At 36.5% G+C, this 18802-nt stretch overlaps 1 protein-coding gene across 1 annotated transcript in view; it reads left to right on the top strand.

Moving 5' to 3' along the window:
* Positions 1–18802, top strand: part of CDH12 (cadherin 12) — a 156222-nt gene that overhangs the window by 82492 nt on the left and 54928 nt on the right. The window contains exon 4 of the mRNA XM_023922145.2: positions 5061–5228. Coding sequence (XP_023777913.1) covers positions 5061–5228 — 168 coding nt within the window. The remainder of the gene's footprint in view (positions 1–5060; positions 5229–18802) is intronic.

Raw genomic sequence — 18802 nt, 5'->3', positions numbered from 1 at the left:
GACAAATTCAGAACTGCCAGCAGATGAATAAGCATTTTTTGTGTTGTTGTTGGCTTTTTTTGCCATCTCTCGCATTCCAGAAACAATTTTGAGACATAATCTTGTAGTTATTTAAAGAACCCAAGAACATCTGTACTAAGTTTCTACCCTGTATTATGTTTCCAAAAGTGATGACCTGCTTAGCTATACTGAGGGAAGAGTAAGTGTTTAGTGATGCACCCCTAGAATACTCCACTAGTTTTCACAGAACTTGCCCTTACAAAGCTCCTGGGTGACTTGCAGGGTACAAATAGCTAAAAGTCTGAAAGTATTTCTCCTCCACAACTTTTCCATTTCCCAGTAGATTTAACTTGTCCAGGAGTACAGTAGCTGCATACCCTCTAACAAGAAATTCTGCAGCAAAAGTTTATTTGATTGAGAACCAGCTCCTAATGCTCTTTTTCTTGAAGGAGGGGCACCTCTTAACTTGTTTCATACCTCACTCATTGCATAAGACAGTGAACAGTTGATTTCTATTTATATTCTCCCTGAATCAACTCTTTTATAGATTGAAGACTTCTTTAAACAGAAGCCATTCCATAACAATAATCATCCTTCTCCTCCTCAGGGGGAGAAAGTGCACACAGTATTCAGGAAGACAGCTGATACGGAGGGATACAGCTGTTTAATAGCACTTCTGTTCTCTATTCCTTCCCAAACAGTTCCAGACATTGTTTGTTTATTTAGCTTCTACCTCACAGATGTTGAAATGTTTGTGGAAATTTCTGTTACTAGCTCAAGATCCCATTGCAAAGTAGTAACAGTGAGACCAGTGACCATAGCTTTATGTGTGAAATAAGGATTGTGTTTGCCAAGGACATGACTTTGCAATGTACTCCTTCCTCAAATCCCTCCGAATAGTTGTCGCACATTTACTCTGATATGAAACTGGTAAACTTAAATAGTTTTTAAGCTCTATGGGTCTGAATGTCATAACTGCCCCTTTTATTCCTTGTTTTTATTGACCTCCTAATCTTTATCCATCTTTTTGTTGGAGATAAGCAAAGCATGTGGAAGTGGGAGAGTTAGCTTTTATTGCTATTTCAGGGAGGTTAAATGGATTACAGTACCTTCTGGACAGCAACTGTTTGAATGCCATATTCTAAGGCCTCAAAATTATATGTGGGTACTTTTAAATGCTATGAAATCACTCTTCTGATTTTAATGTGAGAGGGTTTTTTTTAAACTCTTTTAAATGAGAACTTCTCTTAGATAACCTCTTTTCTCTTTCCTCTGTATATTGTCTTTTCTTATGAAAACGTCCATTTCCACCATTAAAATTTCCTTTCCACCCAATTTTCTGATATTTATGAGGTAAATATTCTTATTTATGGCTAGATGTAACCAGGTTTTTTTAGACTTGGTATTCTAGTCCATCTTCTGACTTCAGTTATATTATTGAAATCCAAATTGGCATCAGCAGGAGTACTGATGTTAATACTTATGCAGGAGGTTTTTCTTGGTACCTGTGTTTTGTCTCCTACAAAAGTGAGTGATCTTCTTCTGAATTATAGGTCAATAACTTTGGAAAGCAAATCTTCTGGCCCAAATCCCATACATACTATTTTCAGTTTTCAGTGATCTCATAGGAACCATATTTTTCTAGACATTTGATATTGATGACATCTGAAAAGACAAAAAAGAAAATCAAAGTTATTCAGTTCTGAAATTGAGCAATATTATAAAATCTTAAGGTAAAAGATTTTATACAAAAACACCTTTGCATGCACATATGGTTTCTACATTTTAATAACCTTTTGATTTAAATTGAAATATTCTTTGTGATGCTGAAATTGAAATACCAACATTTGTAGCCCATTCCTTCACATGGATTCTTATCTCTACTTTATTCTTCTATTTTGCTGGTAAGATAACTAATTCACATTTGTCCTGTCCATATGAACTGATTTTGGAAGAAATAATATTTCTCAGTATTTCATCTAAGCCTTTAAATAGAGTAGACAAAAAAAGGAAAATTGCCCATGAATTGCTAGACATAAAAATTATTTTCATTGATTTTTTTTTTTCTAAAGAAAATGGTTTTTTTTTCCAGAAAAAAATATATAGAATGACCTTACACTTTCAGACAAGAATAAACAGTGGATGATTTGGAACTTTACTACTGGAGTGATTGTCCATTCTTCATTTTCTAAAAAACCCATGGAACAGTTCTGAGAAAGCCACTTAGTTGTACCCAGAGCACCTATATCAACCAAATAGACTGCATTTTCTACTCACAGCCCACTGTGTGCCCATGCTCAGTTTTTTCTGTCATCTTTTTCTGTAATCTTTTTGGACTTCAGCAAAGCTTTTGAAGCCGTCTCTCACAGGATCCTTCTGGACAAAATGTCTGGCACACAGCTGGGTAAACATCACATCATGTTGTGTCTGAGCAGCTGGTTACAGGTCAGGCACAAAGGGTTGTAGTGAATGGGGGGACATCAGAGTGTGACCTGTCACTGGTGGGGTTCTGCAGGGATCCATCCTCAACACAGTGTTCTTCAACGTCTTCCTAAATTACTTGGACTCAGGACTGCAAGGAACACTATGTAAGTTTGCTGATGACACTAAATTAGGAGGAGCTGTTGACTCCCTTGGGGCCAGGGGGATCTTGCAGGTTTCTGACAAAATAGAGAGCTGGGCAATCCCTGAACATATGAAGCTTAACAAAGACAATTCTGCAGTTGGAATGGGGCAATCCAGATTCTGCAGTTGGAATGGGGCAACCATTGTGTATAGACTGGGGAATGAGGGGCTGAAAAGTGGCCCTGTGGAAAGGAACCTGGGTGTCCTGGTCAATAGCCAATTGAATATGAGTCAGCAGTGCTCTGGCAGCCAGGAGGAACAACCCTGTCCTGGGGGGCATCAGGCACAGCATGGCCAGCCAGGCAAGGGAGGGGATTGTCCTCATCTCCTCTGAGCTGGGGTAACCTCACCTCCAGTGCTGGGGGCAGTTTTGGATGACATGGTATACAAAAGACATTAAGATCTCAGAAAACATGCAAAGGAAGGCCATGAACATGGTGAAGGCCTTGAGGGGAAGCCATGTGAGGAGCAGCTGAGCTCACTTGGTCTGTTCAGTCTAGAGAAGAGTAGACTGCTGGGAACATTGTGGTCTTCAATGTCTTCATGAGAGGAAGAGGAGGGGCAGATACTGATTTCTTCTCTCTCATGATCAGAGACAGAACTTGAGGAAATGTCATGAAGCTGAGTCAGGGGAGGTTTAGGCTCAGATATCAGAGAAAGATTTTCCACCCAGAGGGTGGTTGGGCACTGGAACAGCTCCCCAGGGAAGTGGTCACAGCACCAGCCTTATAGAGTTGAAGAAGCGTTTGGACAAACACTCTCAGGCACATGGTGTGACCCTTGGGGTGTCCTGCGCAGAGACAGGAGTTGCACTCAATGATCCTGGTGGGTGGCTCCCAATTTAGCATATTCTGATTCTATAATTCTATGTTATTTCGTTTCTTTAGTATAGCACAGGAGGTCTTTCATTCCCATAGGTCTTTTCTCCTTGGAATGAACATACCGAGGATGTTGTAAAATAATGCGGAACATATAGTCTCCACAATGCCAAATTAAGCATTAATTAAGGAATTCAAGAGGAAACTTAGTAAAGTTCATCCTCTTCACAAAAATATTCTTTTCCCAAATCTCATGAATATGAAATTTTTTTTTGTAGTTTTGTAATTCAAGGTTTCAGTTTGGAGCAAACTGTGTGCACTACAGTACATGCCATCTTGAGGCAGGAAAATGGTGATTCTTAATAACGTTGTCATTATCATCAAGTTACAGATGGCAAGAAAGGAAATTGTTATAGAGTTCAATTCAATAGGAACTTTTAACAGGTTCCAGAAATTGAAGATTTAGGTTAAAGTTATTTATAGACTCTAAAAAGTATTTTAAGCTAATGGCTCTTATTCTGGCTTGTTAAGGCAGTGGTTAGTTGCTATAAAGACAAGAATGGTCCTTAAACTTTGCTTCTTGCCATTCCAGACCCATTTTAACATTTAAAAACTTGGTTTTGACATCAGATTGTTTAATACTAGAAAATTATAATTTATAAACAAATAATGACCAAGAAAATCGTACTTCCAATTGTTTTATTTTTCAATTTTGCATGTTATCTGCACCAATGTGCACCTAGATATTTTTTGATAACTGTTGTTGAATAAATAAGATTTTGCAATGCTATTCACATTTGTAAAATGTTGACAAAGACATGTATTTTCTCCTACATTTTTGATTTTAAGAAAAAGCCTTTCGTACTCCAAACATCTTAGCTTTATACAACCTCATCAGCTAACTTGTGTTTTCAGTAGTATTTCTCCCTTTCTCTCCCCATCTTTGTCTCTCCAAGTCTTCCCTTTATTCTATATACTCTTAGCATATAAGAAGGGAGATTATGGCATATCTGCTCAGATAGCAGCTGTCCAAAATCACTAAAGACTAAAAGTCATGTCTTAATGTGATATTTAAATATTTTTTTTAAAGGAAATTCCTCAAATTTTCACTGCATATTTTTGCTATATCACAAAAACTTCCTCTAGGAAAGGAAGAGTGTTCTAATAAAGACCTCCTTTTGTACAGAGGAACATTGTCTTGGCTTACAGTAACTTGAATTTATTATCAAGTGGCTGGAAACAACTGAAGATTCAGGCTCTGCAATGCAATGCCACCTCTTCCTACATTTCCTTACTCTGTACAAGACAGTGTTCCTCATCCCTGATGTGGCAAACCTATGATCACAGCATTCACATCCCTAGTGAAAACCCATCATTGTCTTTCATCTATTCATGTCCTGATTGAAAAGACAAAACAGTCATTTTGAGAGGTTGAATAGCTGACAAACACAATTTTGAAGAGCCTGAGTGATTTGCATGTTTTTGTGTGACCTCCTCTCATCAACCCATTCAGAAATATTCTATTCCTGGTTCAAGAGATCCAGTATTAATTGGTAAGAGTAGACAATCACAGCCCTTTGTTTATTTGCTCCTTTTCTTTCCCGTTTCTTCTCATAGGTGTAATAAGAACAGCTTTGCCAAATATGGACAGAGAAGTGAAAGAACAATATCAAGTTCTAATCCAAGCCAAGGACATGGGAGGACAGCTGGGAGGACTAGCTGGTACTACCACTGTAAACATTACTCTCACGGATGTCAACGACAACCCACCCAGATTTCCTAAGAGTATGTAGCGTTCCAAAGCACTGATTTTCAAATAAGCATGATTAAAAGTATTAATTTTGAAAAGTCCTGTAGATAAGAAACTGAGATCCTGGAAAAAGAAAAATATATGATGAAAAAAAAAAATCAGATATCGTGTTTTTTAAAAATAATGTAAAGCTCACTTTGAAAGTATGAGTTGAATGTCTAAGAGGATATACATCATCATTCCACAAAACCAGACTGAGCCTAAGAGTTCTTTTCATTTACACTATAAAAATTATTTGGGAAATACTATTTTGTCAAGGGAAACTGTGTGAACCCCTTCAAATCATGAAAGATCATAACGGGAGACTTCCAGGTACCAAAGGCAGAGCTAGCTCATGCCAAGACTTACTGTTATGATATTTAGGAACAGATTTTTATATGTCTTGGCCCAGATTATATCTGTCCCTGAAAACACTTCCAGCCTCAAAACAGTGATCATTCACTGATGACTTATTATGGTTCATATCAGTTTAAATGCAGCTTTTCAGAAGTATGCTAATTTAAAGAGTTTTATAGTCTGTGTATGATTAGGAGGATTGTTGCTTGTCTCCATAAATTTACTGAAGTTTGTATATTCCATACCTTCAAAATGCAGAAACTAATCAAACATAAGTCTTGATAACTATGCCAAAATAATTAGCTACTAAAATTCGTTAGTAAGAAAAATTTGAATTAGAATGTATTGCATGAATCTGAAGTAAGATCACAGCAGCTTTTTACTTTGCATCTCTTTCTTGCTCATGAATTGAAATCCCACTATATGTATTATGAATGCTCCATAGGTACAAAACCACATCTGCAACTGTGAAGTTTTCTCTCATACAAAAATTCCCCTTCTTTTACTCAGTCTGAAAATGTGCTGTGTTTTTTCAGGAATGTAAGAAAGATCATGTTATGAAAGGGTCTATTTGGTCCTTCCTTCCATCTCTTACACTCATGTCTAGATGGTATCCATAAACTGGCCAAGCAATACTTCATAAAACTTTCTTACTTTCTAATTATATTTAGTTCCAATGGTTTGTACTTAACAACCCTCAATGTATTTTTCTTGTAGCAAGTTGCCCCATTGTTTTGAAACTTTCATTAAATTTCAGAGTCCACATACTCTGTCAGAGGTACACAGATTAATCATGTATCATACAACAAACAGCTTCCCCTCATTTGTTGGGAATTCATCTTTATATAATTGCCTGCATGTTAACCTCTTTAAAGAATTCAGAAAGTACTACAAAATATCAGCTTTATTTAGAGAACGTGTGTTGATTTCTCTTTTTTTCAGTATGGGAAATTCTCTCTGAGTTGAGCAAATCTGCTCCTTCTGTTTTGCCTGTATATGTCAGTCATATCCATCCTTAGCTCCCCTGGACACCCTGGAGAACTTTTGGGAAAAAAAAGTCAGTGTTATATTATACCTCCAAGCCTTCTTGTGCCACAGTGGTTTGAAGCAAAATATTGCACATCATAATAGTTCCCTTATTTCATTCTTCAGGCTCTTGGGCATGTAACAGCTAATCCAAATGATTTGTTACTGTTGTGTCTGTTTGTTCCACAACTGCTTCTATAGCTAATTTAACCTTCTCCTGAGTCCCTCATGAAGTTCTAGGATAGAAAAAAATCCCAGTTTTTCTATACTAACAATAAAGAAAAAGTGTAATAAGTTTTACATTTGTGATCTTATCTTCTCCAAGCAATTCTGTATCTCAGTTTTGGGCTGGCTTTACACAGTTCCTCTCAGGCTTTTGCTTCCAGATGTCTTAAAAGACAATTATTATAAGCTTGTTTGCAGAGATTTATTCAAACTCGTTTTTTGTCTTCTTTATTGTGGTTTTATAGATAAAACAGGTTTTATGGTTCTTTCTATTGTCCTCTCTGAGACACAACTTCATTTTTCTGAAAGATGTGTTCTTGCTTTTATTAGCTATGTTGTTTGCCCTCACAGATTTGCTTTTTAATGGATATATGCATTTGCTGCAGGTCTTCTAAATGATATCCCTAGATAGCATCCACACCACCCGTAGTGATTTAACAGTCTCAGCTATCCCATTCAGAATTTCTATAGTAATATGCCTCAGTTTTATTTATTTCCACATTCTTCTTATTATTTATTTAACTGAATACAACCGTCTTGTAATTCTGGTTTTTATTGCTCCTGCACAAATATTGCATTGAAACTAATTGTAATTGTTGTAAAATTAAGAATAACTAGGGAAGTTTTCCTGAATAGCTAATGTTAATACTATCCTCTTTTTTAAGTCTTAGTTGAGAAAGATTCCTTTCACAACCATCATTATTCCCCACTGATAAAGCCTGCTGTGACTTCCCTGAGTATTTTGCTCCTTGATACTATACTGCCTGACTGATTTTCTTCTTTCCCACAGATAGTAAACACAGGTATAATGCTGATATTCTTGTTTAGCATTAGGCATCAAAGTTACCTATACAAGTTCCCATTTTAACCCTTGGCTTTATATTATGGTTTTCTTTCTCCTCTTTACTGGTCCCTAGTTTGATTCTGCATGAACTACAACCTCAGCATTTCCTTCTGAGTTATCATCTCCTTTTGTAGCATCCTTCAGTGAAGAATGCAGATTTTTCGTGACTTCACCCTTTGTCAGAACTGCATTTTTTTTCCTAAATTTGTGCTTTCCAACACTTGAAAATTTTCCTAAACCTTTCTATAGGTATCACAATGATCTTGTTTTTAAACAAGTTTTTAAACTTTCATAAGCCTATTTTTCTCATGGCCAAAATTAATTTTGCATTTTTTCCTATTCTTTAACAAGTGTGTCAACATTCCAAGACTGTGACTCAATTCTCCTCACCACGTTTTCTCAGCCAGGCATTTAAAGCTCTGCCTTTCGATATTTTTCTCATGATTGTACATGATGAGACTAGTTCAAATTATGCCACTATGAATGTCCTTATCTTCAGTTTCCACTTGCTAGCCCAAATTTCAGTCCTAAGACTTCTTTACTTTGTCAGACCTCACATGGCATCTTCTCTAGTTTCATGACATGCTCTTAAAGCACTTGTGGGATGCTCCAAACCTGATCAATAAGAAAATCATCCCAGAGGACTTCTTTGTACCATGATTCCTACTGTCTTCATCCTCAGTGCTTGTTAAACTGCCCACAATGGCAGTCTCTTCCTTCCTTTCACCTGGAACTCCTGCTGTTGGAAGGGTACCCTGGGTGCAACAGGAAATCATGTAACTATCTGGAGATTGAAAACCCAGTACATTGGCAAGCTTCATGTGCCCAGTGCTCACTCCCATTCTGGGTTTCAGTTGTATATTTTACTTCCTTTGCTGATAGGGAGCCTTAGTATTTTATATTTTATTGCGTGCTTTCATCTACTGTGGTAGTGCAAAAATGCACAAGTTTCACATAAAGTCAGATGGTTTTCATGACACAGAGAAATCATGGAATATATCATCCTCTTTGAAGAAGATAGCCTCCAGGTCTCATTTAATGCATGAATTGCAGTTATGACATCTTTGCCCAATTTTTGCTAAGAAGAAACAAAAAAAAAAAAAATTGCACGCAAGAGAGCTTGTCCTGTGCTTTGCATGATAGGTTGAAAACCTTTTCTTTCTATTACAACAAATGTCACAAAAGACAAATTACAGCAGTGACTCTCAACAAAACAGAAGAGAATAAGATTGGAGGTTTGTGTTGATATTTAAAATAACAAATACTTAACATGGCTTACAAGATAAAATGTCAGTGTGGTGACTACAGTGTACTGGTTGAGCCTTTTCTTTTTTATTTCATGTGTTACATGAAAAAATCTCAGTCAATGGGGATTATTTACTTAGCCCCATTCAGTTAAGCAGTATGTGAGATGTGTTGTGTGCCAGAAATTTACAGAGACACAAAGCTAATTACAGCTAAACTAAATAACTAAGTGAGCAAAAGTGGAGTATGAATTATATTTCGAACACAACAACTGTATTTTTCTTTTTTTTTTCTTTTTTTTTTTTTTTTTCCTCCTTGAAAGCATTGCAATGATTCGAGGTAATTATCTGCCAGGAAACGGAGTTTGCCATTTGCTTGACTACCATAGCTAAAAGGATCCTTGTGCAGAATTTTAATTTATGTGAAAAATAACCCTTTAAAATCTGGTCTGTGTAGATGCCAAGTTCAGTCCTGGAAAGAGGTCAGGACCCCTGGGTGTTGCTGGGGTTCAGACCTCCAGTACCCCATTGCTCTTCGTTGGTCAACAAAGCCAGGCAGTGCAGACTGAAAAAGGGTCCTTTAACACAAACTGCTGCAGGGTCAATGTCATTGCTTCACATAATCAGGACCACAGTTTTGCAAAGGACTTATGCCAAAGAAGCTATGTTATAGATCACCTAATCAAGTAAGACAATATTAAATTTCACTGGATAAAGTTTAAATTTATTTTCAGAACTTAGTATAGCTGGAGAAAAAAAAAATTCACAGCAGAAGTAGGAGGACATATATTATTAATATTTTGAAGGAGCTACATTTATAAATAATACATTACAAGCTTGCAAAAAAAAGGTATCACGAAACACCTTCATCTCACTGAGGGTCCTTTAAGGAGACAGGCAGGTTTGGATGGGTTATCAGCATCCAGTGATGAAAAAACACTGACTAACCTGCTGAACATGGAATTTTTTATTTAGAACCTGTGCTTTTGAACCTATTCAGTGGGGAACTCCCACCTTGCATGTCTCCTAATAATGAGGAGTATGACAGAGAGGAAATCTCTAAACATATATTTCTGTCAGAGTTGTTTGACCTGCAGGTATCTATTGGCCCACATTTCAGAAAACTGACACTTCAGTAAATGGATATTTTCTTTAAAACTGGTAGGAAAAAATTAATCTGAATGATCTTATTAGTAAAAATTTATTTCCAGAAGTGTTTTCTGTCTTCCCTGGCTCTTCATTAGTACAGCAGCTTTCTGCACTGCTGTGCATGTTCCATTGTTAAAGATAGACCTTTATTATAAATATTTAAATAATTTCATACCAAAGCTTGATTTTTACCAAGACAAGAGAAAAAAAGTTAGGCAAAGACTGAAAAAGTGAGTACCTTTTTAATCATAACAACAATGTTCTAGCGATTGAACAAAAATTTGGTATAACACAACAGTACCTTTGAGCAGAGGGGAGTGGACAAAAGCTGTGTACATGTAGGCATGCATCCTGGTCCAGAAGAGGACTGATGGCATTTCTCTCTCAGCTACTTATGTATGTGATAGCTGGCTAAGCAAAAAGATATTTCAGCACTTCATTCCTGAAAGCTAATGGACTAACCCTTAACTCATCAAGCAGAGGACCAGTCTGAGCAAGCTGCCAAGACAGCAGTGGCTTGTTTCCAATTCTTAAAATACCCTTCAAGGAAAAATGGATGGGTTGTATTTACTTCAACATTTAAATGACAAAAACTGTATAATTAGTTGGTATAAATTATGCTTTATTGAATCAAACCAATTAAGTGAAGTGGTGGATTCATATTTCGTAAGTTTATTATGCTTCAGTTTCCCAGTCTCTTTCTTTTGTTCACTGCTGACAGAGTGTGGAAGTAATTTAGAGAAATAAACCCTTATATGCTGAGCAATAAAAGAACATGTGAATCATCTTAGTCCAAAGAATAATATGTCTTTTTATTTTAATATGACATAAATATGATTTTAGAGAATAAGGCCCTGACATAGAAGAAATGCAATTGAATTTTAAAATTTATAGTTTTTATTCTGATATTAGCAAATCAAAGACCGTTTCAAGTGTCTTGTGAAGTCAACAATAAGTTTGGTTTCTTTTTAAGGTGTGTATTTTTTAAGGTGACACCTCCTGAATTTACTTTTTCAAACTCAAAAGATCTATTTGGATAAAGCTTTATCTTATCACATCATTTCCAGCTAACAGAAGTCAATTTTGTGGGAGAATGATTAAAAGCTTTTTCTAATAGAAGAGAAATTAATTAAGGTTTGAACTCAATACTTGAATTTTGTCTACTTGTGCATGTCTTAGCTTTAAAAAAAAAAATGCATCTCTGGTGGCCAGAAACCATTATCTCAGGGCTGCTTTGTAACCACATTTAAAATATTCAGACAGCTGTAGAGCAAGGCCTAGACATCACAAGGACCATTTTTTTTTTTGCTGTCATTGGTCTTTCCAAAAGCATCTCAGTGAAATCCATCAAGATAGTTTGCATAAAAGAGCATGGCAAATTTCCAGAAATGCTAACATGTTTGGAAACAGAAACACAAATATTCATCTTTCTGGTAGTGACACCTTAAATAAAGCAAGGTTGAAGGATGATTCCTACGACCTTGCACATCAGTCCATACTGCAGGAGTTTGCAAGTAACTGGTTTGGATTTCACCAGTGGCCAGTACAGTGCATTCCATAGAATATATTAAAGCCTCTGTTGGAGACAGCAGAGGAAACAATAATCTTAGAGAGAGAAGTTCATAAAATAGACAATTCAGAAACAAACAGAAAAGCATCTTTCATTTATGCAATTTCAGGAATTTCAATGTAAGTGAAAAAGACCTTTGCAAATACAAACTAGACCTTTTTTCTCTCAATTATATAACCTTGGTGTGACACTTGAATGATCTATTAACTAGATGTACTATTATATAGATATATGCTTTATATATTAGAGATAGGCTTTGCATATTATTACTCTTTAGATTGCATTTATTTTCTGTGATTATTTATTGGTTTGCATTTATTTAACAAGTATTACAATCTATAGAAATATTTAAAAAGAAAGAACAACCATGTGCTGAAGAACCAGGAATAGCCTCCCTATTTATAGTTATGCATACCTGCCTTACAGATTGAAAGTTTCTATCATATTTACTTATTAGTAAATAGTTACTTATTTATATATTATTGGAAGCTTAGAACATCACAGAAATTGTACATGTATTAATTATCCTAAGTTTTGCTACATTTAAGCTGGTCAGTTTTTAACTCAGTAAAGTAAATGTGGCTGATTCCATTCAACTGGCTTTGAACAAGCCTAGCTCAGATTATATTGAAAAATAGGTTCAAAAGCAGTGTGCAAGCAAGATGTCTTCTGGTTCAGAAATCTTTCTGGTGCAGAAAAGAAAATATTTTAATTCATTGCTTTGGATGGGTGGCTTATGAAAGACAATGGTATTTACTTTTAAAGATTCCAGAAGATTGCAGCACAAATCCCACCCAGTAGTGCATTAGAAATCTACAGAAAAAGATCGTGTGACTAATAAATTATTCTGTTCACTAATCTAAAAAATTTAAATAATGAAAGCAGAGATTTAATTTAAAAATAAATGAGGAAGATTTATTCCCTCCTCACTTGGACAATTTAGAACCAGAAAACTTCTTTAGCTAGAAAACTTACTCAGGATTAAGTTTCAGATCTGTCTAATTAAGCGTTTTAACAAGTCTGCATAAGTTTCTGGGAAGTTATTCTACTCCCTGTAATTTAGATATGGAAGTATGGCTTCTGTTGGTATTTCTGTTAAAAGTCGTACTTTATATACAGCACTTGCATCTTTGTTGGACCTCAGAATGAAAATGAGTTCATCTTTCATTGATTAAAGAATTTGCCTGGCAGACAAGACACACTAATTCAGTTCCAGCAACTACTTATGTTATACCAATTGGGAGATACCTGCACAGGACAGGTGGACAGATTTATTGCAGACTAGCCTGCAGGCAGAGATTAGTTGTGAGACTGAGCCAGAATTTTCTTTGAATCAGAAGAGGGAAGGTCAAATTGGGGTTTTCTCCACCTTTTTCTCATGTCCATGCCATAAGACATAGAAGGAAAAAAGCACCAGCTTGGTCTCGTTAACCAAGGTTATGTTGTTTAATGTCAGAAAATCTTATGCCAGTCTGATTTTCATTTACCTGTGAGTATTAAGTAAATTAAAACTACATTTTTGAGTTAAACATATACTTTAACCAACCATTTCAAGTAGTGATGGAAGACAGGAATGCAAAGGCTCCAGAAATGGGCTCATGCAATTGCAAGCCAGTCATGAAAACAGTACCCATTTTGGATTGCAATACCTTTGACTCACTACTGCTTTAGTATCAGTAAAACTACAGTCAAATCAGTACAATAATAAATACCAGCTGACCAGTGTTTGTACAGGGCTCTTACAGGAATCAGAGGAAAACCAAGGGTAACTCCTCTGTATTCCAGGTTCCTTCCAAGTCTCACACCTCTGTACTATTTGCATTTCTTTCTCATCTATCTCATCCTGCTTTGGCCTCTCTTCCTTCCTCATTCTGTATATCCTTATTTTCAACATGCAGTCTTGTCTCCACACTCTGTGAGAGACACATATTTATCCCTGATCTCATTTTCATCATATAACTAGATTGTGGCCATCTCCTCCTTCAGCTCCACAAGTATGCTTTGTCTTTTCTTTCCCAATGGTAGCACTGCAAAAGGAATTTATACTTTACTGAGTCACTTCCAGCCCTGAGTTCCTCCATATTTTTCTGTACTGAATTCATGAGTCCTCACCATCTCAGATAAGCTCTTTACACCTTCACCTTACTTGTTTAGGTCACTAACATGTCACACAGCTCAGTGTCCCTTGTCTGCTGTTTCTATTTCACTCACTTGAGTTACACATTTGACAGGTAGTCATAAAAAAGCCTCTGTATTTTTTTTTTCCCTGCACCACCATTTAATCAGTGAAATTATAAACATTTTTATATAGACTAAAAGAAGATATACAATAGCTTATTACATTTTGCTTTCCAAAGCAAAAGAAGAACATTGGAATATTTGGGAAAGTTCCTGAAGATTTACATTGTCTATAAAGTTGTCTTAAAACAGTCCAGGCCACAGCTTTGACCAACAACAAGTAAAGTTTTCTCAGAGAAATTCAGGGCATTTGGAAAAATTAGAACAGATCAGGAACTATTTTCTGCAGTCACTTTCCATGAAATTGACCTATTTTGGTGTGGGTAAAAGAATTTAATAACATGGAATTAGGCCATTTATATTGGCTGGGTTCTGGGCCACAGAGTACAACTGTTACATGAAATTTCTTTGTACTTTTGTAGCTTGTTTGAGCCCCTGCCTTTCAATCCAGGCAATGCAGCCCTCTTTGGGTCACAGTACCCTACAGTTAAGTAGCCTTCTATCAATATTTGTGTGTGTCCAACATAAAAGCGTTAAAATTTAACCTCTATAAAAATTCCTATTTGCACTTATGCCACCCTTCTCTTAATTTTTTCTTATTCCTTTCCATATCAGAATTCTTCAAGTAGTAAGAACTGATTTTCTCCCCAAGGCGCATGTAACCATAGTAAAAACTCTCTGGAAACTTCTCTTTTTCGTAGCTGTCGCTGGTACATGATCTTAATCATAAAGAATCTTGAATAGTGAATAATTTTATTCAGACTGAACAACTAAATTCCCAACCAAAGCGTACTAATTGGAAGAAAACTGAGAAATAAACTGGAGGGGGAGATATTAAATTACCACAGATTCTCAAAATACTAAATGTTTAGTAAATTCTTTGTCTGATGCACTTGTATTGTTTTTTAACTCTCTCAAGAATGCATAAGTAGCAAAGGTTATCTGAGGACTGTTTGGAGTACATATTGAATGAAACAAAAAACCTGTTTAAAGGTCTAAACTGAGACAGACTGACCCCTTGGCTGCAAAGCAGAACATAAGCCCAAATATAGCTATTTCTTTATACTTTCCCATAACCACTAAAAAATACAGGCAATTTCTCACTGGCTAAAATGCATTGCTCTGATTGCACTGTAAACAATAGTTTAATAAATACAAATTAGAACAATATTGGTTAGAAGTTAAATATTATCTATTTGTCATAACATTCTGTTGTTAATCCATTTCCCTCTTATCATCATCAGCTCTAAGTGGTAATTATTCATTAACAGAAAGATTAGGTATGCTGTGTTTAAACACTATAATTATCATTATAGTAGATCATTATCATTAATAATGGTATTTTATATCTGCTACCTTATGTAGAGAAGGTGCAAATAAATACAGTTCATAGAAATTCAACAACCTTTGGCAGGAATCATGTCATTTATCACACTACAATGTGTTTTCTGTGGGGAATGATGAAGAAATTATTCATTTAAAACACAGAGAGTATTTAGATTGGATGCATGAAATCCCACTCAATAACCTTGGTATGTCTTAAAAGCCGCATGCATCCCCGCCTACTCGGATACTGAAAAGTAGCTAAGGCTGCAGATTTAACAGCATGAGGTTGCCTTGCAATGCTTTGAGAACTGGTTCCAAAGAGACTCACTGACAACAGTGTCACATGCAGTGTCACTATCAGCTCTGGCAGCATCTGCCTTTTTCCCTGAGGCCTTCCATCCAAGTAAGAAATCAACATATTCTTTCTGCTTCTAACTATGGTGAGCTTACTTTATGAAAATTAGGAGACTACAGGGCAACATAAAGTGAAGCAGACCATATGTAATTATCTAATTATAATCACAATAGTTTAGGCTCATGATTTTCAAAAATAACTAAGAACCACTGTTGTATTCAGATTTTCAGCAGTGCTCCACTCCTTGTAAAAGCATTAAATGGGATGCCCAAGTGCTTGCAACAATCCATATGTTCCTAATGACAGAAGTAGATACCAAGCAGTTTGTAACTGTCTTCTCTGAGTCCAAAATACATCTTTAGTACATTTACTAGAAAGAAATTTATAAAACTAAAAAGAACAACAAAATAACAGGAATATTCTAAAGTATGTCTTTTAAGTTTTGTATTGAATTCATGACAATTATTTAATTCTCAGTGGTTTCTATGGAAGATTTGTTGAATTTGTAAATGTGATTGCCTAGTGCTCACAAAAGAAGGACCTGTAATTAAACACTCACTACTTTTGCATTTCATTGCAAAATAGCAGTATTTATAGAGAGAGCTCACCTTAAACACTTAAATTCTAAAACATACGCATTACTTGTGATAAGCTGAGCATAATTGCTATAAAGTATAAGAGAATACAAATGCAAAATATGCAATTTCTATCCTATTGTATCACTATTTTCTTATCTATATTACACATTACAAGTATTTAAGGAAACTGCATAATGTAAACCAAAACTTAAAGTATAGTAAACTATTATGAAGTCTTAGTTGATGATTTCACAATTTTATCTTTAAAAGTAATAATTTTTGGCCTCAGCCTATTCCTGCATGGGGAAGGAAAATAACATGGTGTTTAGGGGGGAAAAAAAAAGTTGCATGAAATGCACCCAATGAGTATGTAAAAATCAAGTATTCACAAGGAATTTTTTGAGTAATACAGATGTTGAGCATGCTTTGTTTAGATGATTTTAGGGATACAAGTGAGATTTGACTCAGAGGACATAAGATAGGAACCTAATTTCCTTAGTCGATGGAGAGAAAAATTATTCTTCCAATACAGATGATTTAGAGCACCTGGTTTAGATCCTAAAGTAAATGGCTTGACCATGAGTGAATAGTAGTAAAAGTTGTGTTATTATATCTTGTGCCAGGGTGATAAAGAAAATATGAAAAGGCTCCAGCAAGATATTTAAGAAGCAGGGATGTTAAGCAGAGCATTGCAAACTCTATGTCCCATCCTTGAAAATGTACTTTTTATCATGTTAATGTTTCACATGTACTTTTCAATTTAAATTTTATAGAGGGAATAAGTGTATTGATTTACTTCATGGTGACAGCGTGATCACCGGAATATTACCAACCAACCTACCTGATAAATGTCAATTACATGCTGCCTGGAATTCAGAAGAAGGAAAGACATCTTCTCCTGAAAACCTTTTTCTGTCTATATGGCATGCTACACCTTGATAATTCTTTATAACCACTATGTAATTTACATAAAAAACAATTGATTCAAGCTTTTAGACTATACCCACGAAAAATTATTTCTCTTCTCTCACTGGATTATTTTGTTTGGTAGTACTTTCTAATTAGTAGACTGGATATTAGCAGAGCAATTCTTCACTGGTTATGATGCATAATGAAACTGATCACGTGGAACTGGTTTCCCACATAAGCCCTCAGAGTTACAGAAAGCTACACTGTCTACTACATGAATGCATTGGCAAACTCAGATTTTTCACAAAATGAAGAAGTGATAAAGGATCTTCCATATACAACAATAACATCAGGAATAAAGCAGTTACTCAGGAGCTTTATTTGTTCACCTCACTCTTGGAATATGGAAACTCTGTTTTGTCTGGAAGAAATTCCTTGCAAACTTGAGGAATTTCTAAAACTGAACATTTTCTTCCCCTCTTGGTAAAACTATTCTACCATACAAAGATGATTTAATATCTTCAGTGAAGATTAAGTATTATCCTTGCCTCAGTATTACTGAATCACAGAATCAGAGAACCACTAAGTTGGAAGAGACCTTCAAGATTATCAAGTCCAACCCATGCTCCAACACCACAACTAAACCATGGGACCAAGTGCCACATCCAGTGTTTTTTAAACACATCTAGGGATGGTGATTCCACCACTTCCCCAAGTGGACCATCCAGTACTTTATCACTCTTTCTGTAAAAAATCGTTTCCTAATATACAACCTATATTTCCCTTGGTGTGGCTTGAGACTGTGTCCTCTTGTTCTGTCAGCTGCTGCCTGGAGAAAGAGACCAACCCCACCTGACCACAGCCACCTTTCAGGGAGTTGTAGAAAGTGATAAGGTAACCCCTGAGTCTCCTTTTCTCCAGGCTAAACAACCCCAGCTCCCTCAGCTATTCCTCACAGGGTTTGTGTTCCAAACCCCTCACCAGCCTCGTTGTCTCCTTTGGACGTGCTCAAGTGTCTCAAAGTCCTTCCCAAACTGAGGGCCCAGAACTGGACACAGCACCCCAGGTGTGGCCTCACCAGTGCCAAGTACAGTACAATGACCTCCCTGCTCCTGCTGGCCACACTATTCCTGATCCAGGCCAGGAGCCATTGGCCTTCTTGGCCACCAGGGCACACTGCTGGCTCATGTTCAGCCGGCTGTCACCAGTACCCCCAGGTCCCTTTCTGCCCTGTCCAGCCACACCATCCCCAGCCTATGACATTGCAGGGGGTTATTGTGGCCAAAATTCAGGACTTGGCACTTGGACTTATTAAACTTCATCTGGCCAGCAGTGAGGTGATTAAAAGAGGGCTCTGGGGAGCACGGTGACCCAGAGCGCAGCAAACTGGAGCAGACAAACAGGGACATGGTGCATCTCTGAGGGTGTGGCATGGCACTTTGCACAGCAGTTTGCACAGGCAGGGTTGCAGGTTTCCTCCTGCTAAGTGGGGTTTTTGGTCTGTTGTTTGTTGTGATTTTGTTGGTTGGTTGGTTTAGGTTCATTTTGTTAGTGGTTTTTACATGATCAAAAGCTGCAGTTAGTAAAAGCGTATGCAATCAAATAGAACCCTCCAAGAAGGATGTGTCTTTCCAGACCCTCTCCTAAAATGAATACTAAAACAAATGTTTTAGTATTAGGACACACATCTGAGCATGCGTGGCTCCAAACAACTGCTTCTACAATTATTTCTGCACTATGTTAAACAGA

Source organism: Cyanistes caeruleus, chromosome 1, assembly GCF_971803275.1.
Source record: "Cyanistes caeruleus chromosome 1, bCyaCae1.hap1.1, whole genome shotgun sequence".
NCBI lineage: Eukaryota > Metazoa > Chordata > Aves > Passeriformes > Paridae > Cyanistes > Cyanistes caeruleus.
Note: the sequence above shows the minus strand (reverse complement) of the source record. Positions and strands in the feature narration are given on the sequence as shown.